Source organism: Anomaloglossus baeobatrachus, chromosome 5 (genome assembly GCF_048569485.1).
Source record: "Anomaloglossus baeobatrachus isolate aAnoBae1 chromosome 5, aAnoBae1.hap1, whole genome shotgun sequence".
Taxonomy (NCBI): Eukaryota; Metazoa; Chordata; class Amphibia; order Anura; family Aromobatidae; genus Anomaloglossus; species Anomaloglossus baeobatrachus.
In genome coordinates this window covers 543923397-543940596 of record NC_134357.1, presented here as the reverse complement: position 1 = coordinate 543940596, position 17200 = coordinate 543923397, and the positions used below count along the sequence as shown (strand labels likewise).

Sequence of the window (17200 nt, the reverse complement as noted above, 5' to 3'; positions counted from 1 at the left end):
TGTCTGTGCCTCAGGTCAGCATGTCTCTTTATTCACTCAGAAGATTTCTCAAGAGTGGTTTCAGTGTGCTCCAAGATTTTAGAGAAATCGCTAGTGAAACTGTTGGCTACCAGGCTACCAAAATACAAGAAATGGTTTAGACAGGGAGAGGGATGTTAGCTGTTGACCATATACAATAAAGAAAAGTAACTTCATTGAAGACTCGCTTACGTGATTATTATATAAAAATTCAGACCAAGATTACAGCTTGGGCCATCCATTGTGGTGCGCATTCATGAAATGCTGCAGAAAAGTTATTAGAATCTGATTGACGTGCTTTACATGATCGTTGGCCTATGGGTGGTATGCAGATAAATCTAAAGACACATTCAGAGGTTTGCAAGTTTCTCTCCAGAATCAGACACAAAGTGAACAGGGAAACTGGAGCCAGGAAATATGCTGGGTGAACTCTTTTTTTTTTTTTTTTTTTTTTTACAAGCGCGGAAGCCGATGGTAGACCAGACAGTAGAACAAAGTGAGCCAGCTCTGAAAAGTGGTCTACCACCCAGAGGACAACGGAAGATCTGTAAAACCATCCATAGTTATTTGCTGCCAGGGAGCCAAAGGAACGGGAAGTGGAAGCAGTCCAGACGGTTGTTACTGTGGAGTCTTGTTCGGAGTGCAAGAAGGGCAAGCAGAAACAAATTCCAGGGTAACCACCAGTAATGACGAGAGATGAGTGAACTTAATGGTCTTTTTCTGTCCGGCATTGCAAGCCATTTTAGAAGAGTGACCCAACAACAAAACTTGGCTTCTATCAGGCTTCGACACAAAGTCTTCCCTGGAAGAATTCGGGACAAGTCCACCAGCGCCAAAGTAATCATCTTGGTGGGCTCAATGTTATGTTGGAGCTCTTCCTTCTGGTCGGGAGGTAGGAGGTACAATCCCTTGATATTTTATAGTTGTGCACAGCAGTAGTGATGAGCAAGCACTACCATGGTTGGGTGGTCTGTACTCGTTAAGTGCAGTTGGATACTCATAGGGCACGACTAAAGATCCTGAGAATAATGGAAGTAAATTGGGACTAAAACCTTTTTTGCTGAAGATTTCCTCAAAAAATGCTTGAGTCCCTCATTGAATTCTATTATATACAGATGCTTGAGTTGTGCCAATCCGAGCATTCAACTGCTCTTAATGAATGCTCTTAATAAATGCTCACCGAGCATGGTAGTTGTCACTCATCGGTACTCGGGAGCAGAGGAGGCTTTGGAAAAGAAACCACAGGTACCCATTCAACCTGAGGAAGATTTTTTTTTTCTTGAGGACTGTTCTTGCCCCAGAAGAGATAGCATCTACCTCCAGAAAGAATTGCTTATTAATGTTGGGCTTATGAAGCATGGGAGCAGAGGAGAAGGCCTTTTTTAAGGAAAGAAATGCAGTCTCTGCCTCCTTATGCCAACTCTTTGGATTAGTGCACTTGTAGATCTTTGCTTACATCAGAGCTGTCAGAGACAAAAAATGAGGAATAAATTGGTGGTAGTTGTTCACGAATCCTAACCACTGAGTTGCTTTAATGCCAGAAGGGCGAAGCCATTTAAGAATTGCAGACAATTTTTCAGGATCCATCCTCAGTCCAGTATCCTAAATTATATAACATAGACAGAGTAAAGAGGGCTGTTCAAAGACACACTTCTCAAACTTAGCATATAGCCGATTCTTAAAAAATGTTCAAGACCTTTGTGAGGTCAGGTCTGGGGAGAAAACCAAGATGTTGCCAAAGTACACCCCCACACAGGAGTACAGAAGATCATGGATGATTATGTCATTTACGATCTCTTGAGAAACAGATGGGGCATTACTTAGCCCATGTGGCATAACACGGCACTCATAATGATCGTCCTGGCTGTTAAAAGTGGTCTTCTATTTGTCTCCCTGATGAATACAAATTGTTATAAGCCCTTCTAAGATCAAGCTTGGTGAAGATCTTAGCCCCTCTTGGATTACTGGCAATGGGTATTTGTTCTTAATTGTGATCTGGCTAAGGCCTCTATAATCAGTACACGGCCGGAGAGTTCCGTCTTTTTTATTTTTTTCTTCATAAGGAAGAACGCTGCCTCTGCCAGAGAGGACGACATCTGGATGTCGAAGGGGAGAGGACCCCAGAAGCAAGTCAATAGAGCAGTCTTACGGCAACAATTCTGCCTCATTATTGTCAAAAGAATCAGCATAAGACCAGTAGGCAGAAGGAAAGCCTGAAAGGCTAGATGGTGTCGCTGAAGGCCAAATAAATTGTTCTGAGTTGAGACAACCTTCGTGACAAAATTGACCCCAACGGAGCACTTTTCCGGATCTCCAGTCCAGCATGGGTTTATGAATACAGAGCCAAAGCCGTCATAGAAGGAGAGGGTGTGCCTGGTTTGGAAGCAACAGAAAGTAGATTTTCTCTGTCTGCAACAATCTGACCTGTAGTTCCACCTTTTCATTAGCAAGGTGCATGGACTCGAGTAGAGCCGTTCCAGTGATGAACAATACCATCAAACGACTTTGTAGACATCAAATTGGAATCTGACACGTCTCTAACACAACTTGCTGCAGGAAAATTTCCTGCCAATCTGGAGCCCAAGAGGACAGACACAAAGTACCAGATATTTCTACATGACACAGGCAGAGTAAGCACAGGGAATGAGTTAACCTTACCTAGGGCTCCCCAACAGGCTTTAAGCGGGCTTTACACACAGCGACATTGCTAGCGATGTCGGTTGTGCATCACGGGCAAATCGCTGCACGTGGCGCACAACATTGCTTACACCCGTCACACATACCTGCCTAGCGACGTCGCTATGGCCGGCGAACCGCCTCCTTTCTAAGGCGGCGGTTCCTTAGGCGTCACTAAGCGGCCGCCCAATAGAAGCGGAGGGGCGGAGATGAGTGGCCCGAACATCCCGCCCACTTCCTTCCTTCCTCATTGCGGGCGGCCGCAGGTGCGGTGATGTTCCTCGTTCCTGCGGTGTCACACATAGCGATGTGTGCTGCCGCAGGAATGACGAACAACATGCGTCCAGGAATGATAATCAGGATAGGAACCACTGGTCAACGATCTGGTAAGTAATTTTGACGGTCATTCCTGCGTTTCACATGCAACAACGTCGCTAACGAGGCCGGATGTGCGTCACAAATTCCGTGACCCCAACAACATCTCGTTAGCGATGTCATTGCGTGTAAATAATATCAGTCACTGTATCGACCTACAAATCGTCCACTAATATTAAAAATTTACTGGCTGTGTGGACAGTACAATAAAATATAACCTTTATTATTAAATACTATAACAAATTTTGATAACAATGCCACACAATTTTGAAGCCTATCTGAAACACACAGTTAAAAATAACTGGGTTCAGATACAAGAATAGCAGGTAGACTGGTAGTTGTTATCTCAGCCAAAGCTGCTACAGTTAATTCTATAAAATATGTCCAGGCCTGAACAATAATTATGCTTATGCAGACTCATATATGCTACTGCAACACAATAAGGCAACAAGACTTCAAAGCCTGTCCCTTTAGTATAGGGAGAACCATAAACCGCCCAAACTATAGGCTACCAGTTCACTATCGTCTATTAAATATATTTATAGGCTAGTATAATGATGTTCTAGATGTCCCAGAACGACTAGGGAAGAAGTCAATTTAGACTCTCTTCTATATACTAGAAAAGGATATTATATGTGCAGGAGTAGGACATCTGTCCCCGAATTCACACTTCTCCCAAATAACCTTTACTTAGTCCTACTTTAATAAATGTTAGGAGTGTTGGTTCCTATAGTGGAAATTCCCTATCCAGGGTCAGGTTTACAGGTGAAGGACTCACCTGTGACTGCAAATCACCTGAGTGACGTCCCGCTGATTGCGTGGCTCACTTCAGTCTCTCGGGCGACTTGCTGTCACAGGTGGATGACTCCAGCTGTGGCCGCGGGTAATTTGATTGTTGTCACTGCTGATAGCTTGACTCGCTTCAGTTGCTGCGTGGAGCTCACACCTAGCGGTCGTGCTCTATGGTCGCTAGCTGTCCGCTTCCAAAGTAGCAGAACTGAAAGTGTCGTGGGACCTCGTGTGGATTACGTCAGACCTGGAGGGGTGTTTGGTGGGTTAATAAAGTGGTGAAAGAGGGTGTTTTTTTGTCTTTTATTCCAAATAAAGGATTTTTCGGTGTATGTGTGTTTTATTTACTTTCACTTACAGGTTAATCATGGGGGTGTCTCATAGACGCCTGCCATGATTAACCTAGGACTTGGGCTACATTCACATGACTGTTCCGTTTTCAAGGTTTGCAAAAAATGGTCCGTTTTTTTTCACGGATGCATCTGTGACATCCGTGTGTTTTCCGGTTTTTTTTTTTGCGGACCGCAAAAAAACGGAAGCAGCAAGAAAGATGAATAGATAAGTAGATGTAGAGATGGATAGATAGATATAGATACAGCAAGATACAGGGATGAATGAATGAATGAACAGAGGGATAGATAGATTAGATGAGAAAGACATATATAATGTCCCACCCCCCTGCATATTCTAAGCTGGCACCCTTTAGTGACTTTCATGTGGCACTAAAGGGTGCTTAGCCTTGTATTTAGCCAAACAATAAATGATTAAAAAAAAACGACGTGGGGTCCCCTCTATCTTTTGTAGTCAGTTAGGGTAAAGCAGACGGCTGCAGCCTTCAGACCACAGCTGTCAGCTTCACCTTGGCTGGTAATACAAAACAGAGGGCACCCCACGCTGTTATTTGAACTTAAATAAATAATTTAAAACAAAAAAACAGGGTCCCCCCCAAATTGGATCACCAGCCAAGGTAAAGCAGACAGCTGTGGTCTGGTATTCTCAGACTAGGGAGGTCCACGGTTATTGGACACTCCCCAGCCTAAAAATAGCAGACTACAGCCGCCCCAGAAGTGGCGCATCCATTAGATGTGCCAATCCTGGCGCTTTGCCCCAACTCATCCCATTGCCCTGGTGCGGTGGCAAACATGGTAATATATGGGGTTGATGCCAGATGTGTAATCCAGGTATCAGGCCCTGGGGTTAGTGATGTCAAGTGTCTATCAGATACCCAACATCACCAACCCAGTCAGTAATAAAAAAAAAAAAATAGACAACAAAAAATTTGAAAAAACACTCCCCAAAACATTCCCTCTTTCAATTTATTGAAAAGAACAATCAAATCCGGGTCCGGCGTAATCCAATAAGGGGGTCTCACGACGATCAATACCATACTCACTGTCCCAGTCAATGAAGAACAGAATGTTCCCCATTGGTTGGGAGAGTAGTGCAGTGACCTGAGCTAACATCAATAGGTCAGTCCAGGTTACTGCAGGGGATGACGAGCGCTGCCATCAGGAGGTTAGATGAGATCATTACCTGCTATGACGATTTCCTGCACTCCTGACGTCAGCACTGTCACTGCCTTCCATTGCCTGCTGCATTCTCAACGAAGAATCGCGGGAGCCTGTGACGTCACCGCTAGTGACAGTCTTGGGCCGCCCGCGAGACGTGATGTGAAAACGCGGTGGCAATGGAAGGCAGTGACAGTGCTGATGTCAGAAGTACAGGAGATCGTCACAGAAGGTAATTATCTCATCTAACCTCCTGACAGCAGCGCTTGTGATCCCCGCACTGCAGTGTGAGAAGCTGCTGATACTGCAGTGGCGGCAGACCCTGACACACTGCTGTGCGGGCAGCCGCGGGGCTGGCAGGGAGCGGAACAGAGACTGCTCGCGCTCGGGCACCCGACGGAGGTCACACGGAAGTGATTCTGTGCGGCTTCCAGGGATTTTGCGGACCCATTGACTTGTATTGAGTCATGGTCCATTATTACGGAACAGAATAGGACATGTTCCATGATAACGGAACGGACATACGGCATCTGATGTGTTTTTTTTTGTTTTTTTTTTTGTTTTTTTGTAGGATCGGATGCATACGGAAGTGCTTCCATGTGCCATCCGATCCTACATAAAAGGCATTGTAAAGATGGTCCTGTCTGTGGGTCTGCAAAAAAACAGGAACTGACCAGGACAAGCTGAGTGACAGCTGTCTCACTGCAACCAATCATAGGCGCCGGTGGGTGGGGGAAGCAGAGAATATGAAATGAGAAGCCGCGGGAGCAGTGTGACAGCCGTGCAGTGCCGTGCCGGTGATCGGTGAGTATGAAGGAGGGAGAAGGGGAGAGACCGACAGACCGACACCAACAGAGAGAGAGACAGAGACCGACCGAGACAGACACCGACCGAGACAGACACCGACCGAGACAGACACCGACCGAGACAGACACCGACCGAGACAGACACCGACCGAGAGAGAGACCGAAAGACCTGCGTTTTTGTTGACAAGAACGCATCCAAAATGCAGTGCAAACGCACAGCTAAACGTTTTGGTTGCGTCTTGACACACCTCTTTCATTTCAATGGGTGGAAAATGCAACCAAAACGCAAAGAAGAAGTGACATGCTGCTTTATTTTTAGGCAACGATTTTGACAAATATTTGACAAACAATGCGCTGCCTAAAAAAAAAAAAAACAATGTGCGCATGGAATTTTCTGACTTCTCATAGACTTTGCTGGGGAAACACAACGCATGCATTTTGTTAAGGACACAGTGCAGTTTAAAAGGCTGCCAAAACGCAGGACGCAAAACACGTGCGCACATGGCCTAAGACACCCAGCCGTAGGCTGGGGATTAGTGTGTTAGCGCTGTGCCTTTTTAAGAGGCAGAGAGCGCGTGCCGTAGAAACCATACCAGGCGGCCTGCACAACCTGCCTGAGGACTGAGGAAGCTCTAGAGATGGGACAGAGACCAAGCAGCTTCACCAGCACATAGATGCCGAGGATACAGTTTTACAGACTCTGAGTTACTAATGTCGAAACTTTTTGGTTTTCCATTGAGAGTTGATGGAGTTGAGTGAGGGCTTGTTTTTAGTGAGAGGAATAGATGTTTTTTATTGGTATCATTTTCACCTACATAATAAATTTTTATGGCTTCTTATTCCAATATTTTGGAGGCAGAATGGACACCACCCTCTACTTTTTCACCCTACGAGGTCTTCTATTGGATTGAACTGTAATTGTGTTAGTGAATAGTTCAAATATGCTAGATAACTTTCCATTTCTATGGCCTGTTTAAGTAGGAATGTTAACATTTTATATTTTTGAAGAATATTTTGTTCAAAAATAATTGGTTTTATTTTTGTCAGATGACGGAGACAGGAGATCAGAGGGAAAACTGACATCCTCAATTTTTAAATCAGATGACCTTGAGAACATACAGGATATAATTGAAGTTATCCCATCATCCCTTCACGGCCAAGATCTATCATCTGATCCTATGAAACAGGTCCTCTCTTCTGATTCATTACAGACTATTAAGAAAAATAGAAGTCCCAAAACAGATTTTAAAACCCTAACAGCTCTTGAACCAAAGAAATCCATTTCACATTCAGAATATGGAAACTGTTTTCCCCTCAGAACATCTTTTAGTAGGGATCAAAAAATTCACACAGAGGAAAAGAGATTTTCTTGTTCCAAGTGTGGGAAATATTTTAGCAAGAAATCAGCTCTTGTTAGCCATGAGAGAACTCATACTGGGGAGAAACTTTTTTTGTGTCCAGAATGTGGTAAACGTTTTTTACGGAAATCATCTCTTGTTATACACCAGAAAACTCACACAGGGGAGAAACCATTTTCATGTTCAGAATGTGGGAAATGTTTTGTACGGAAATCACATTTTGTTATACACCAGAGAACTCACACAGGAGAGAAGCCTTTTTTATGTTCAGAATGTGGGAAATGTTTTGTATCTAAATCAAGTCTTGTTGAACACCAGAGAATTCACACAGGGGAGAAACCTTTTTTATGTTCTGAATGTGGAAGATGTTTTGCACATAAATTCACTCTTTTTGGACACCAGAAAACGCACAGAGGGGAGAAGCCATTTTCATGTTCAGAATGTGGAAAATGTTTTGCATATAAATCAAGTCTTGTTGAACACCAGATAATTCACACAAGGGAGGAGCCTTTTTCATGTTCAGAATGTGGGAAATGTTTTAACCAGAAATTGGATTTTACTATACACCAGAGAATTCACACGGGGAAGAAGCCTTATTCGCACTTAGATTTTGAAGTATGAATGATTAGAAAATTGTGTTTCGTTTACCATTAAAAATCACAATGGGAGAAATTATATTTTATTGACAAACTGTGCAAAAAAACATAACAGACCATTGTATAATTGAATAAGAAAGGGAAATTACTTGATAACTTGCCTTAGAAACTTTAACAAGAAAAAAAAAATCTTGCTAGTGTGACAGGGGGACTGGCGAATTAGGATAAAGTGGTGTATTCCCAATCACCAGTCGGGGTCCACCGTGCTCCCAGATGAAAAAGGAGCTAATTCTATCCTGCGTGCATTGTGGCAGGCTTCGTTTCCGGGTGTTCACGCACCGGCTTCAGACGCGCAGTGTGCATCTGAAACGGACAAGGAGAACCCGGAAGAGAAGCCTGCCGCAAAAGTAAGCGTAAACGTGCGCAGGACAGAATGAGCGACGGTGACATTGCTCATGTGACTCCATAGTATCACGCCCACAGGGGCGTGATACCACGGAAAGTATGCAGGGGCAAGGCGCCGCCCCTGTGACCATATTCCCTGCTAATTACATAGGAAATATGAAGGTAATAAAACATTTTTTATTACTTTCATATTATACAATTTTATAACACAGGGATGGGTAGGGAGGTGTAATTAGGGCACACATGCGTCTGCTTATAGGTCAGAACACATATTCTAGGTGACAGGTTCCCTTTAAATCAAAATGTAAAGTTTATTTACCTTTAAAAATTTCTGCGTTCAGTCAATCAAATGAAAACAACAGAACTTTCTCCTGCAAAAGTTATGAACAAAACAGTGCGTCCTTTGTGGGTAAGGTAACAGAAATTAAACGGCTTTATTAATTGGGTAACGCAGGTATCTCCTCAGGGGGATCCTTATGGGGATTAAGGGTGGAAGCATACCAGGAACATGTTGATGCATACGCTATTAGGGTAAGTGCGCACGTTGCGTTCCGCCGTGACAAATATTCTGCAGTGTTTTGTCACTGCATGTGCGTTTCAAAACGCTGCATTTTGGATGCATTGTGAATGCAGAATTCATGCGTTCTGGATGCTTGCTCTACCATAGACAGTGGGAAAAGCATCCAAAATGCACAAAATAAGTGACATGTTGCTTTTTAGAACGCATCGATTTTGTAAAAAATTTGGCATCTAAAACGCTGCGTTTTAAAAAGCAACGTGCACATGGAATGTGCTTAATTCTCATAGACTTTGATGGGGAAGAACAACGCATGCGCTGATGCTGCAGTTTAAAACTCTGCGTAAACACATGAAAAATCGCAACGTGCGCAATACCCTTATAGCGGTTTTCTTGTGAATGTTTGATGTCCTGTGTACTTAAATTTTTCAAGTAATAAAGAAGAAATTGTTATTTTGAGCTGAACCTTCCTATTTTGCTGATCTATAGCGAGACTCCTGGACAGAAATATTAAGGCTACAGCAACATCACATACAGTTAGGTCCAGAAATATTTGGACAGTGACACAAGTTTTGTTATTTTAGCTGTTTACAAAAACATGTTCAGAAATACAATTATATATATAATATGGGCTGAAAGTGCACACTCCCAGCTGCAATATGAGAGTTTTCACATCCAAATCGGAGAAAGGGTTTAGGAATCATAGCTCTGTAATGCATAGCCTCCTCTTTTTCAAGGGACCAAAAGTAATTGGACAAAGGACTCTAAGGGCTGCAATTAACTCTGAAGGCGTCTCCCTCGTTAACCTGTAATCAATGAAGTAGTTAAAAGGTCTGGGGTTGATTACAGGTGTGTGGTTTTGCATTTGGAAGCTGTTGCTGTGACCAGACAACATGCGGTCTAAGGAACTCTCAATTGAGGTGAAGCAGAACATCCTGAGGCTGAAAAAAAAGAAAAAATCCATCAGAGAGATAGCAGACATGCTTGGAGTAGCAAAATCAACAGTCGGGAACATTCTGAGAAAAAAGGAATTGACTGGTGAGCTTGGGAACTCAAAAAGGCCTGGGCGTCCACGGATGACAACAGTGGTGGATGATCGCCGCATACTTTCTTTGGTGAAGAAGAACCCGTTCACAACATCAACTGAAGTCCAGAACACTCTCAGTGAAGTAGGTGTATCTGTCTCTAAGTCAACAGAAAAGAGAAGACTCCATGAAAGTAAATACAAAGGGTTCACATCTAGATGCAAACCATTCATCAATTCCAAAAATAGACAGGCCAGAGTTAAATTTGCTGAAAAACACCTCATGAAGCCAGCTCAGTTCTGGAAAAGTATTCTATGGACAGATGAGACCAAGATCAACCTGTACCAGAATGATGGGAAGAAAAAAGTTTGGAGAAGAAAGGGAACGGCACATGATCCAAGGCACACCACATCCTCTGTAAAACATGGTGGAGGCAACGTGATGGCATGGGCATGCATGGCTTTCAATGGCACTGGGTCACTTGTGTTTATTGATGACATAACAGCAGACAAGAGTAGCCGGATGAATTCTGAAGTGTACCGGGATATACTTTCAGCCCAGATTCAGCCAAATGCCGCAAAGTTGATCGGACGGCGCTTCATAGTACAGATGGACAATGACCACAAGCATACAGCCAAAGCTACCCAGGAGTTCATGAGTGCAAAAAAGTGGAACATTCTGCAATGGCCAAGTCAATCACCAGATCTTAACCCAATTGAGCATGCATTTCACTTGCTCAAATCCAGACTTAAGACGGAAAGACCCACAAACAAGCAAGACCTGAAGGCTGCGGCTGTGAAGGCCTGGCAAAGCATTAAGAAGGAGGAAACCCAGCGTTTGGTGATGTCCATGGGTTCCAGACTTAAGGCAGTGATTGCCTCCAAAGGATTTGCAACAAAATATGGAAAATAAAAATATTTTGTTTTGGGTTTGGTTTATTTGTCCAATTACTTTTGACCTCCTAAAATGTGGAGTGTTTGTAAAGAAATGTGTACAATTTCTACAATTTCTATCAGATATTTTTGATCAAACCTTCAAATTAAACGTTACAATCTGCACTTGAATTCTGTTGTAGAGGTTTCATTTCAAATCCAATGTGGTGGCATGCAGAGCCCAACTCGCGAAAATTGTGTCACTGTCCAAATATTTCTGGACCTAACTGTATTTTATATAGAAGAATAGCGCTATCTACAGATCTTTATACAATGGATCAGACAAGGTCCTCATCTTTAGGCAGTTTCTATTTTACTCAAATGCTCTTTATATGAACAAGATCAGTGAGTCTCATTATACCGAGTAGAGAAGCCAGGGACAAGGACCCCGTCTCGTACTGACACGCTGTAAGCCCAAAGTCTGCAGCCCTGGTGCCTGGATTCTTTCATTTGTGGCTCCAGCGTTTCTTTTAGAATAAATCCCCTTCTCATACCGTCCTGTAATGACTTTGTTAATCACATTTTGTAGCAGGTGTCATCTGAATCCATCGAAATGCTATCAATTTATGTGCAAAAAACAACATTTATAATCGCACAACATGTGTATAAGATCAGCAGGTCCGATAAGTACTTCGCACCTTTGGCGTCTGTACGTATGCCGACTTTGTGGAGATCAAAAAGGTCCGTGGAGCCTCTGTTAGGAGTCTCAACACAGAAACCAGCCAGATATCCCTCCGGGAAGGGCCCAGCCAAGGGGTGACTTTTTTTAGGAGACCACCATAGCCACCTTATTAAGTGGCCCTTATAGTCAATATCCAACTTTTTTACAAGTTTAAAGATATGACACGGGAAATACCAAGGCCAGGTATCCATCCACAGACGGCTGTTTCGGGGCATTGCCCCTCATCGGTGGAGTAGGATTCTGGCTGGGTGGGAGCAATGCCTAGTAGACCAACAAAACAAAACAATCACTGATCTCGGGGAGACCAGCCAGAGAAAACACTGCCAGCAGCCAGCGAGGGCGCTCAAGACAGTGAAATCCTAGGTACATTGCCTGGCCTTGGTATTTCCCTTGTCATATCTTTAAACTTGTCAAAAAGTTGGATATTGACTATAAGGGCCACTTAATATGGTGGTTATGGTGGTCTCCTAAAAAGAGTCACCCCTTGGCTGGGCCCTTCCCGGAGGGATATCTGGCTGGTTTCTGTGTTGAGACTCCTAACAGAGGCTCCACGGACCTTTTTGATTTGCATATTTCCCAGGGGGCAATGTACCTAGGATTTCACTGTCTTGAGTGCCTTCGCTGGCTGCCGGCAGTGTTTTCTCTGACTTTGTGGAGAAACAGAGCAACATATATTCCTTATGGATGGTTTAAAGTTGTGACACACTGCAACTTTCCCTCAGCACTTATACAAGAAAAACTGACATTTGAATAAGTTGTACCTGAGTGTTTCCGGGATAGAACAAGTGCCTATTATAGTCTATGGAGTTGTTGACATGTCTGTGTATTTTTACAGACTAAGTGGTCCACCCAAAGTCACCACCACAGTTTATGGATTAGCCCACCAGTCAGTGGTCTGAACCTTCCTTCATTACATTTGCCATTTTTCAAAGTGGCTGATAAATCCATGTACCTGAAATATTGGGAGATGTCACCACTAACAGCCATTCCTAGTCCCTCTTTAATTCTGGCTTTGTACTGCAAGGTAATAGACCCATAAATTTGGAGGTGCCAGTCCTGCATCATCCTGAGCGCTTTATAACACAAAGTTTTAGTCTCTGGTGACCTCTGTTCTAAGTCAGATCTCTGAAATCCACATTTATATGATGAAAATGATTAAGCAGGAGCCAAATAGGTGCATTATGTAGTATATGCAGTAATTATGGCATCAGGAGTATTATTATCAGGTTCATCCTTCCCACTACAGATACAAATACTTTTTTCCACGTAATGTTTTTTGTTATACGTTTTGTAGGTTCAAGTTCTCAAAGTCCAATGGGAATCTATTGCCTTTACTCCCTGGATAATTATATGGTTGTACACATTCGGTGTGATCACCATTAAACATCAGTGCAGAAAGTTCTAACAGATCAATAAATAATAGAACTGATTTATGTTAGTGCATTGCCAGCCTGAAAAGCTTTCCAAAGCAATCTATCAGGCGTCCAGAAATACATGTTTCATTCATATGTAAATTAGACTTGCAAGGATACCGGTAGGGGTATCTGTGCACCGGTGGGGATATCTGTGCACTTGCAGTCCTCAACTTTTCTCGGCACCGCTTGTAATGTTAAAATGTGTGTGCACTGAAAGCAGATTTTATCTGCGAACTGACAGCAAATGATCCATCCCAGATCAGTTCTATTTATTTTGTGTTGCTCTCGCTGTCGGCCGTCAGCAGACCTCGAAGACTTTATCATCTTCACTGATCCGTTCTCCCTATCTACTATTAAAGTGAACCAATCACCAGGATTTTCTTATATAACCTAAAGCCAGTGCTATACTGGCGCTATCATGTTGATTCTCTACATACATTTAGTGGTCAGCTCGGATGTTTAGGTTTTGAAACCCAAGAAAGTAAACTTTGTAAAATCTGCAGCTTGTTGAGTGACAGCAGCTGAGGATCAGCTAATAGCTGGGGGGTATTCATAGTGATTCCCGCTCCTTGCCTGTTGTTCATCCCCCTCTCTGTTATTTCTATTAATTTTACTAGAAAAGCCTTTTACTAATTTCTTCACTAAGATGGCGTCGGAGTTGGCGCCTGTGCATAGTGCGCTACAACCAGTGGAGCTGCCCAGGGGCTGCAACTATTGTCGCGGGCGGAGGGGCTGCGCTCGCTATGCTCGGGTCCGGGGCTGCTGCTGCTCGGTGGCTCGAGCGGTGGGCCGGACCCGGGGACTCGAGCAGCGCTCCTTGCCCACGAGTGAAAAGGGGTGGTTTGTTTGGGGAGATAGTTCGTGACGCCACCCACGGATCGTGGTGATATTGGGCACCACCGCTGCTGGTGACGGGGATCCCGGGAGCGATGGCAGGGAGCAGCTAGGATGTTGGTTCCCCCTCCGTGGGTAGGGGTTGGTGATCCCGGTGGCGGTACGGGGAGGCAGGATAGCTGGGGTGCAGGGTTGCGGAGGCAGCGCGGCGCGGTGCCGGATGGCACTGTTGTACTCACTCAGGCACAGATTCACAGAGTCTCTGGTAAACCAAACGGCTGGATGGACGGGTCCCGCAGCCGGCTGCAGTGTCTTTGCTCTCCCCGGACAGGTTGATGGTGGCTGTCTTTCCCTGCACCGTTGTAGAATGTATTGACTCCGATGGTTGCCCAACGGTAGTCCGCTCCCCGGAGTGTATGTACCGAAGGAGCCCGTTTTGCCCGCAGGCGCTGACCCTTGGATCTCTAGCCTATGGCAGTGGCTTTTTATCTTCACTGTGTGGACTGGTGCCTTCTGTTGGGTCTTGGGTGTGAGGGAACCCCTGAGGTCCCGGTCACTATCTGATTTGACCGTTGTCGGCGGCTCCTAGCCTGGTCGGACTCGGTACCGGCGGGCCACCGCCCGTCCCCGGTCCTACGGTTCCGCTGACCTACACCCACTCCTGCAGACGGCCACCACCGTCTGCTGTCCTTGCTGACAGTGCCTGGGCTCCTACCCAGACACTAACAGTTTCTGTCCTCTCACTTTCAACTCCAACTCGAATCTGTCACTTTTTCCGCCTCCAGGCCTGTGAACTCAGTGGGTGGGGCCAACCGCCTGGCTCCGCCCCACCTGGTGTGGACATCAAGCCTGGAAGGTGGCAACAAGGATTTTGTTTGACTGTTGTTGACTATCCAGGGGAGGGGGTGTGTGTGATGTTGTGTTTGTGACTACCTGGCTAGTCCAGGGCGTCACACTATCTCGGATGACCCCTGCCTCCTTCATGTTCCTCAGCATTTCCTTGGCACATTGATAGTGTGTGGGTGGTATAGGCCTGTATCTTTCATTGATGGGTGGATGGTTGCCTGTGGGTGTGTGATGTACCCCTTTTATCCTCCCAAAGTCTAGTGGATGTTTGCTGAAGACCTGCTCATACTCTTGCATTACCCGGTAGACTCCTTGTTTATGATGTGAGGGTGTAGAGTCAGTGTCTACATGCAATTCCTGGCACCAACCCTCTAATTGACCCTGAAGTTTGTCATGTTCGGTTTGCTCCCGTGAGATTGTGGATTCTTCTGCCTGAATGGACTCTTCAGTGACAGTGAATAATTTGGCAATGGTGGTATACCTGGGCAATTTAGTCTCCTCATCCCCGTAATTCAACACTCGCACTGGCACTCTCCCCTTACAGATATCCACTACCCCCCTACTTGTCAAAACAGTGGGCCAATGCTCAGAATTTAGTGGCTCTACTACCGCCTGGTAGTCCTGTCCACTAAGGCCTATGGCCGCCTGGCACCATATCATCATCTCACTTCTTGTGGGTATTACAAGAGGACCAGCATCTATGACCCTTACACTGCCAATTTCACCACCAGACAAGTTTACCTGTTGTCTCTGCAGGAGGGCTCGGATCTCTCTTTGCAAAACTCTGATCTTCCCAGCACCTGCAGTTTCAGCAATGTGTTGGAGAAAAAACAACACTTCTCCCAAGCAGTTTTCAATGACATTTGTCCCCAGAATCATTTTAGGATTTTTATCCCTAGCATCATTTTCTACAACAATCAGTCCTTGTTTTGCTAGCTCTACCCGTCCCACCTTTTATGGTCACATCTTTAAACCCAATCTGAGTCACTGGTGAACTGTTGACAGCATAGATGGTAAGGCCTGCATGGGGCCGGGTGAGTTCAGCATCTGACCAAAACCTTTTATACAGCGTGTACGGAATGGTTGTTACCTGCGAGCCAGTGTCCAACAGGCCAGAGGTAGGGATCCCGTCCAAGGTGATGGAGATTATGGGACGCCCTCCTACATACCAGTCTCACCAGTCAGCGGGGCCATGTTGTCCTATTCCTGGGGATTGACCCTTGGCCCCAGGGGTTGCCAGTTAAAAGAACACCTTCTGGCAAGATGGCAGACTTGCTGGCACCTGCAGCAGATGGGCTGTCCAGATGCACTGTAGCGGTTGCTGCTCCTCCCTCGAAGCAGTGGAGTCCTTCTTTTTCGCATCCAGGGGACATCCTCAGGACAGTCAGCTAGCAGGATCTTCTCCGCCGGCTTGATCTCTGGCTGGAGCTGAGTCACCTCCAGGATTCTGGCAACATCTTTGCTCAGCTGCTGTACTTGAGAATGCAGATCACTCGGAGCACATGAGGGCACTACCTGAGGCACAGTCTTTGCCACAATTAAGGAAGGGGGGTTCCTACCGCAAAGGGGAGGTGCTGGCTTGCCAGGATGGTGGGTTAGAGTCCATGACCTCAGGGGGTTGCAGGGCTTTGATAGCCCGGTCTTTGAGAACAACAAAGTTCACATTTGGGTGTTCCAGGGCCCACAGCCGAAGCTGCTTGTGGTCCTCCATTGATTGTAAACCCTGCAGGAATTGCTCAACTATCATTTTGTTTCCTTCCTGGTCAGCAATGGGGTTCACTAGCTTTAGGGTCCGCAGTGCTGCCTGCAACCTCAAGGCATAGTCTCTGATACTGTCAGTGTGGGTTTTAACGGCAGCTCTGAGTTTTTCAAATATAGTGTTTACTGACTTCCAGTCGTCATCTGACCAGGTCTGCACCTCCAACTCATCTGCGCCCGTTAACTGTCCCAGCACCACTGACGCCCACTGTCTGCCGGTCATCGTGTACATGTCCAGTACAGTGCAGATTTTCTTTTTAAATCCCGGTAAGGCGTCGGGTTTGCCATCATATTGGGGCAGCCAGGCTACGCCGGGTACATACTGTAAGGTAATCTGCATTATCTGGGCGACCGCCACGGCTACGGGTGCTGCTGCTTGTTCTACAGAGCAGGTCCCACCGTGTTGTCGTCATCATCTTGCATGGCCTTGGAAGGCCCCGCGGCGCTCCCGTCATCTGGTGCCTCCATTCGCTGCTCCCCCTTGGTCATCTCTCAACACTCTCACGGGAACTGGGGCGCTCTGGAGCTTCCAGGTCTGGTTACTGCCGACTTCTGCCCGTGCTCTCATGGTTCATGGGTGGGGCTTACGTTCGCATGCTTTTGCAGTTTCGCGCTCTTTTCAGGCACAGTGATGGCGCAGCAGATTTTTCAGCATTCAAA

General features: G+C 45.5%; 1 protein-coding gene across 1 annotated transcript in view; it reads left to right on the top strand.

The window, feature by feature from the left end:
* Positions 1-17200, top strand: part of LOC142312947 (uncharacterized) — a 234149-nt gene that overhangs the window by 164981 nt on the left and 51968 nt on the right. Inside the window, exon 27 of the mRNA XM_075351935.1 lies at positions 7460-8148. Within this exon, the coding sequence (XP_075208050.1) occupies positions 7460-8148 (689 nt within the window). The remainder of the gene's footprint in view (positions 1-7459; positions 8149-17200) is intronic.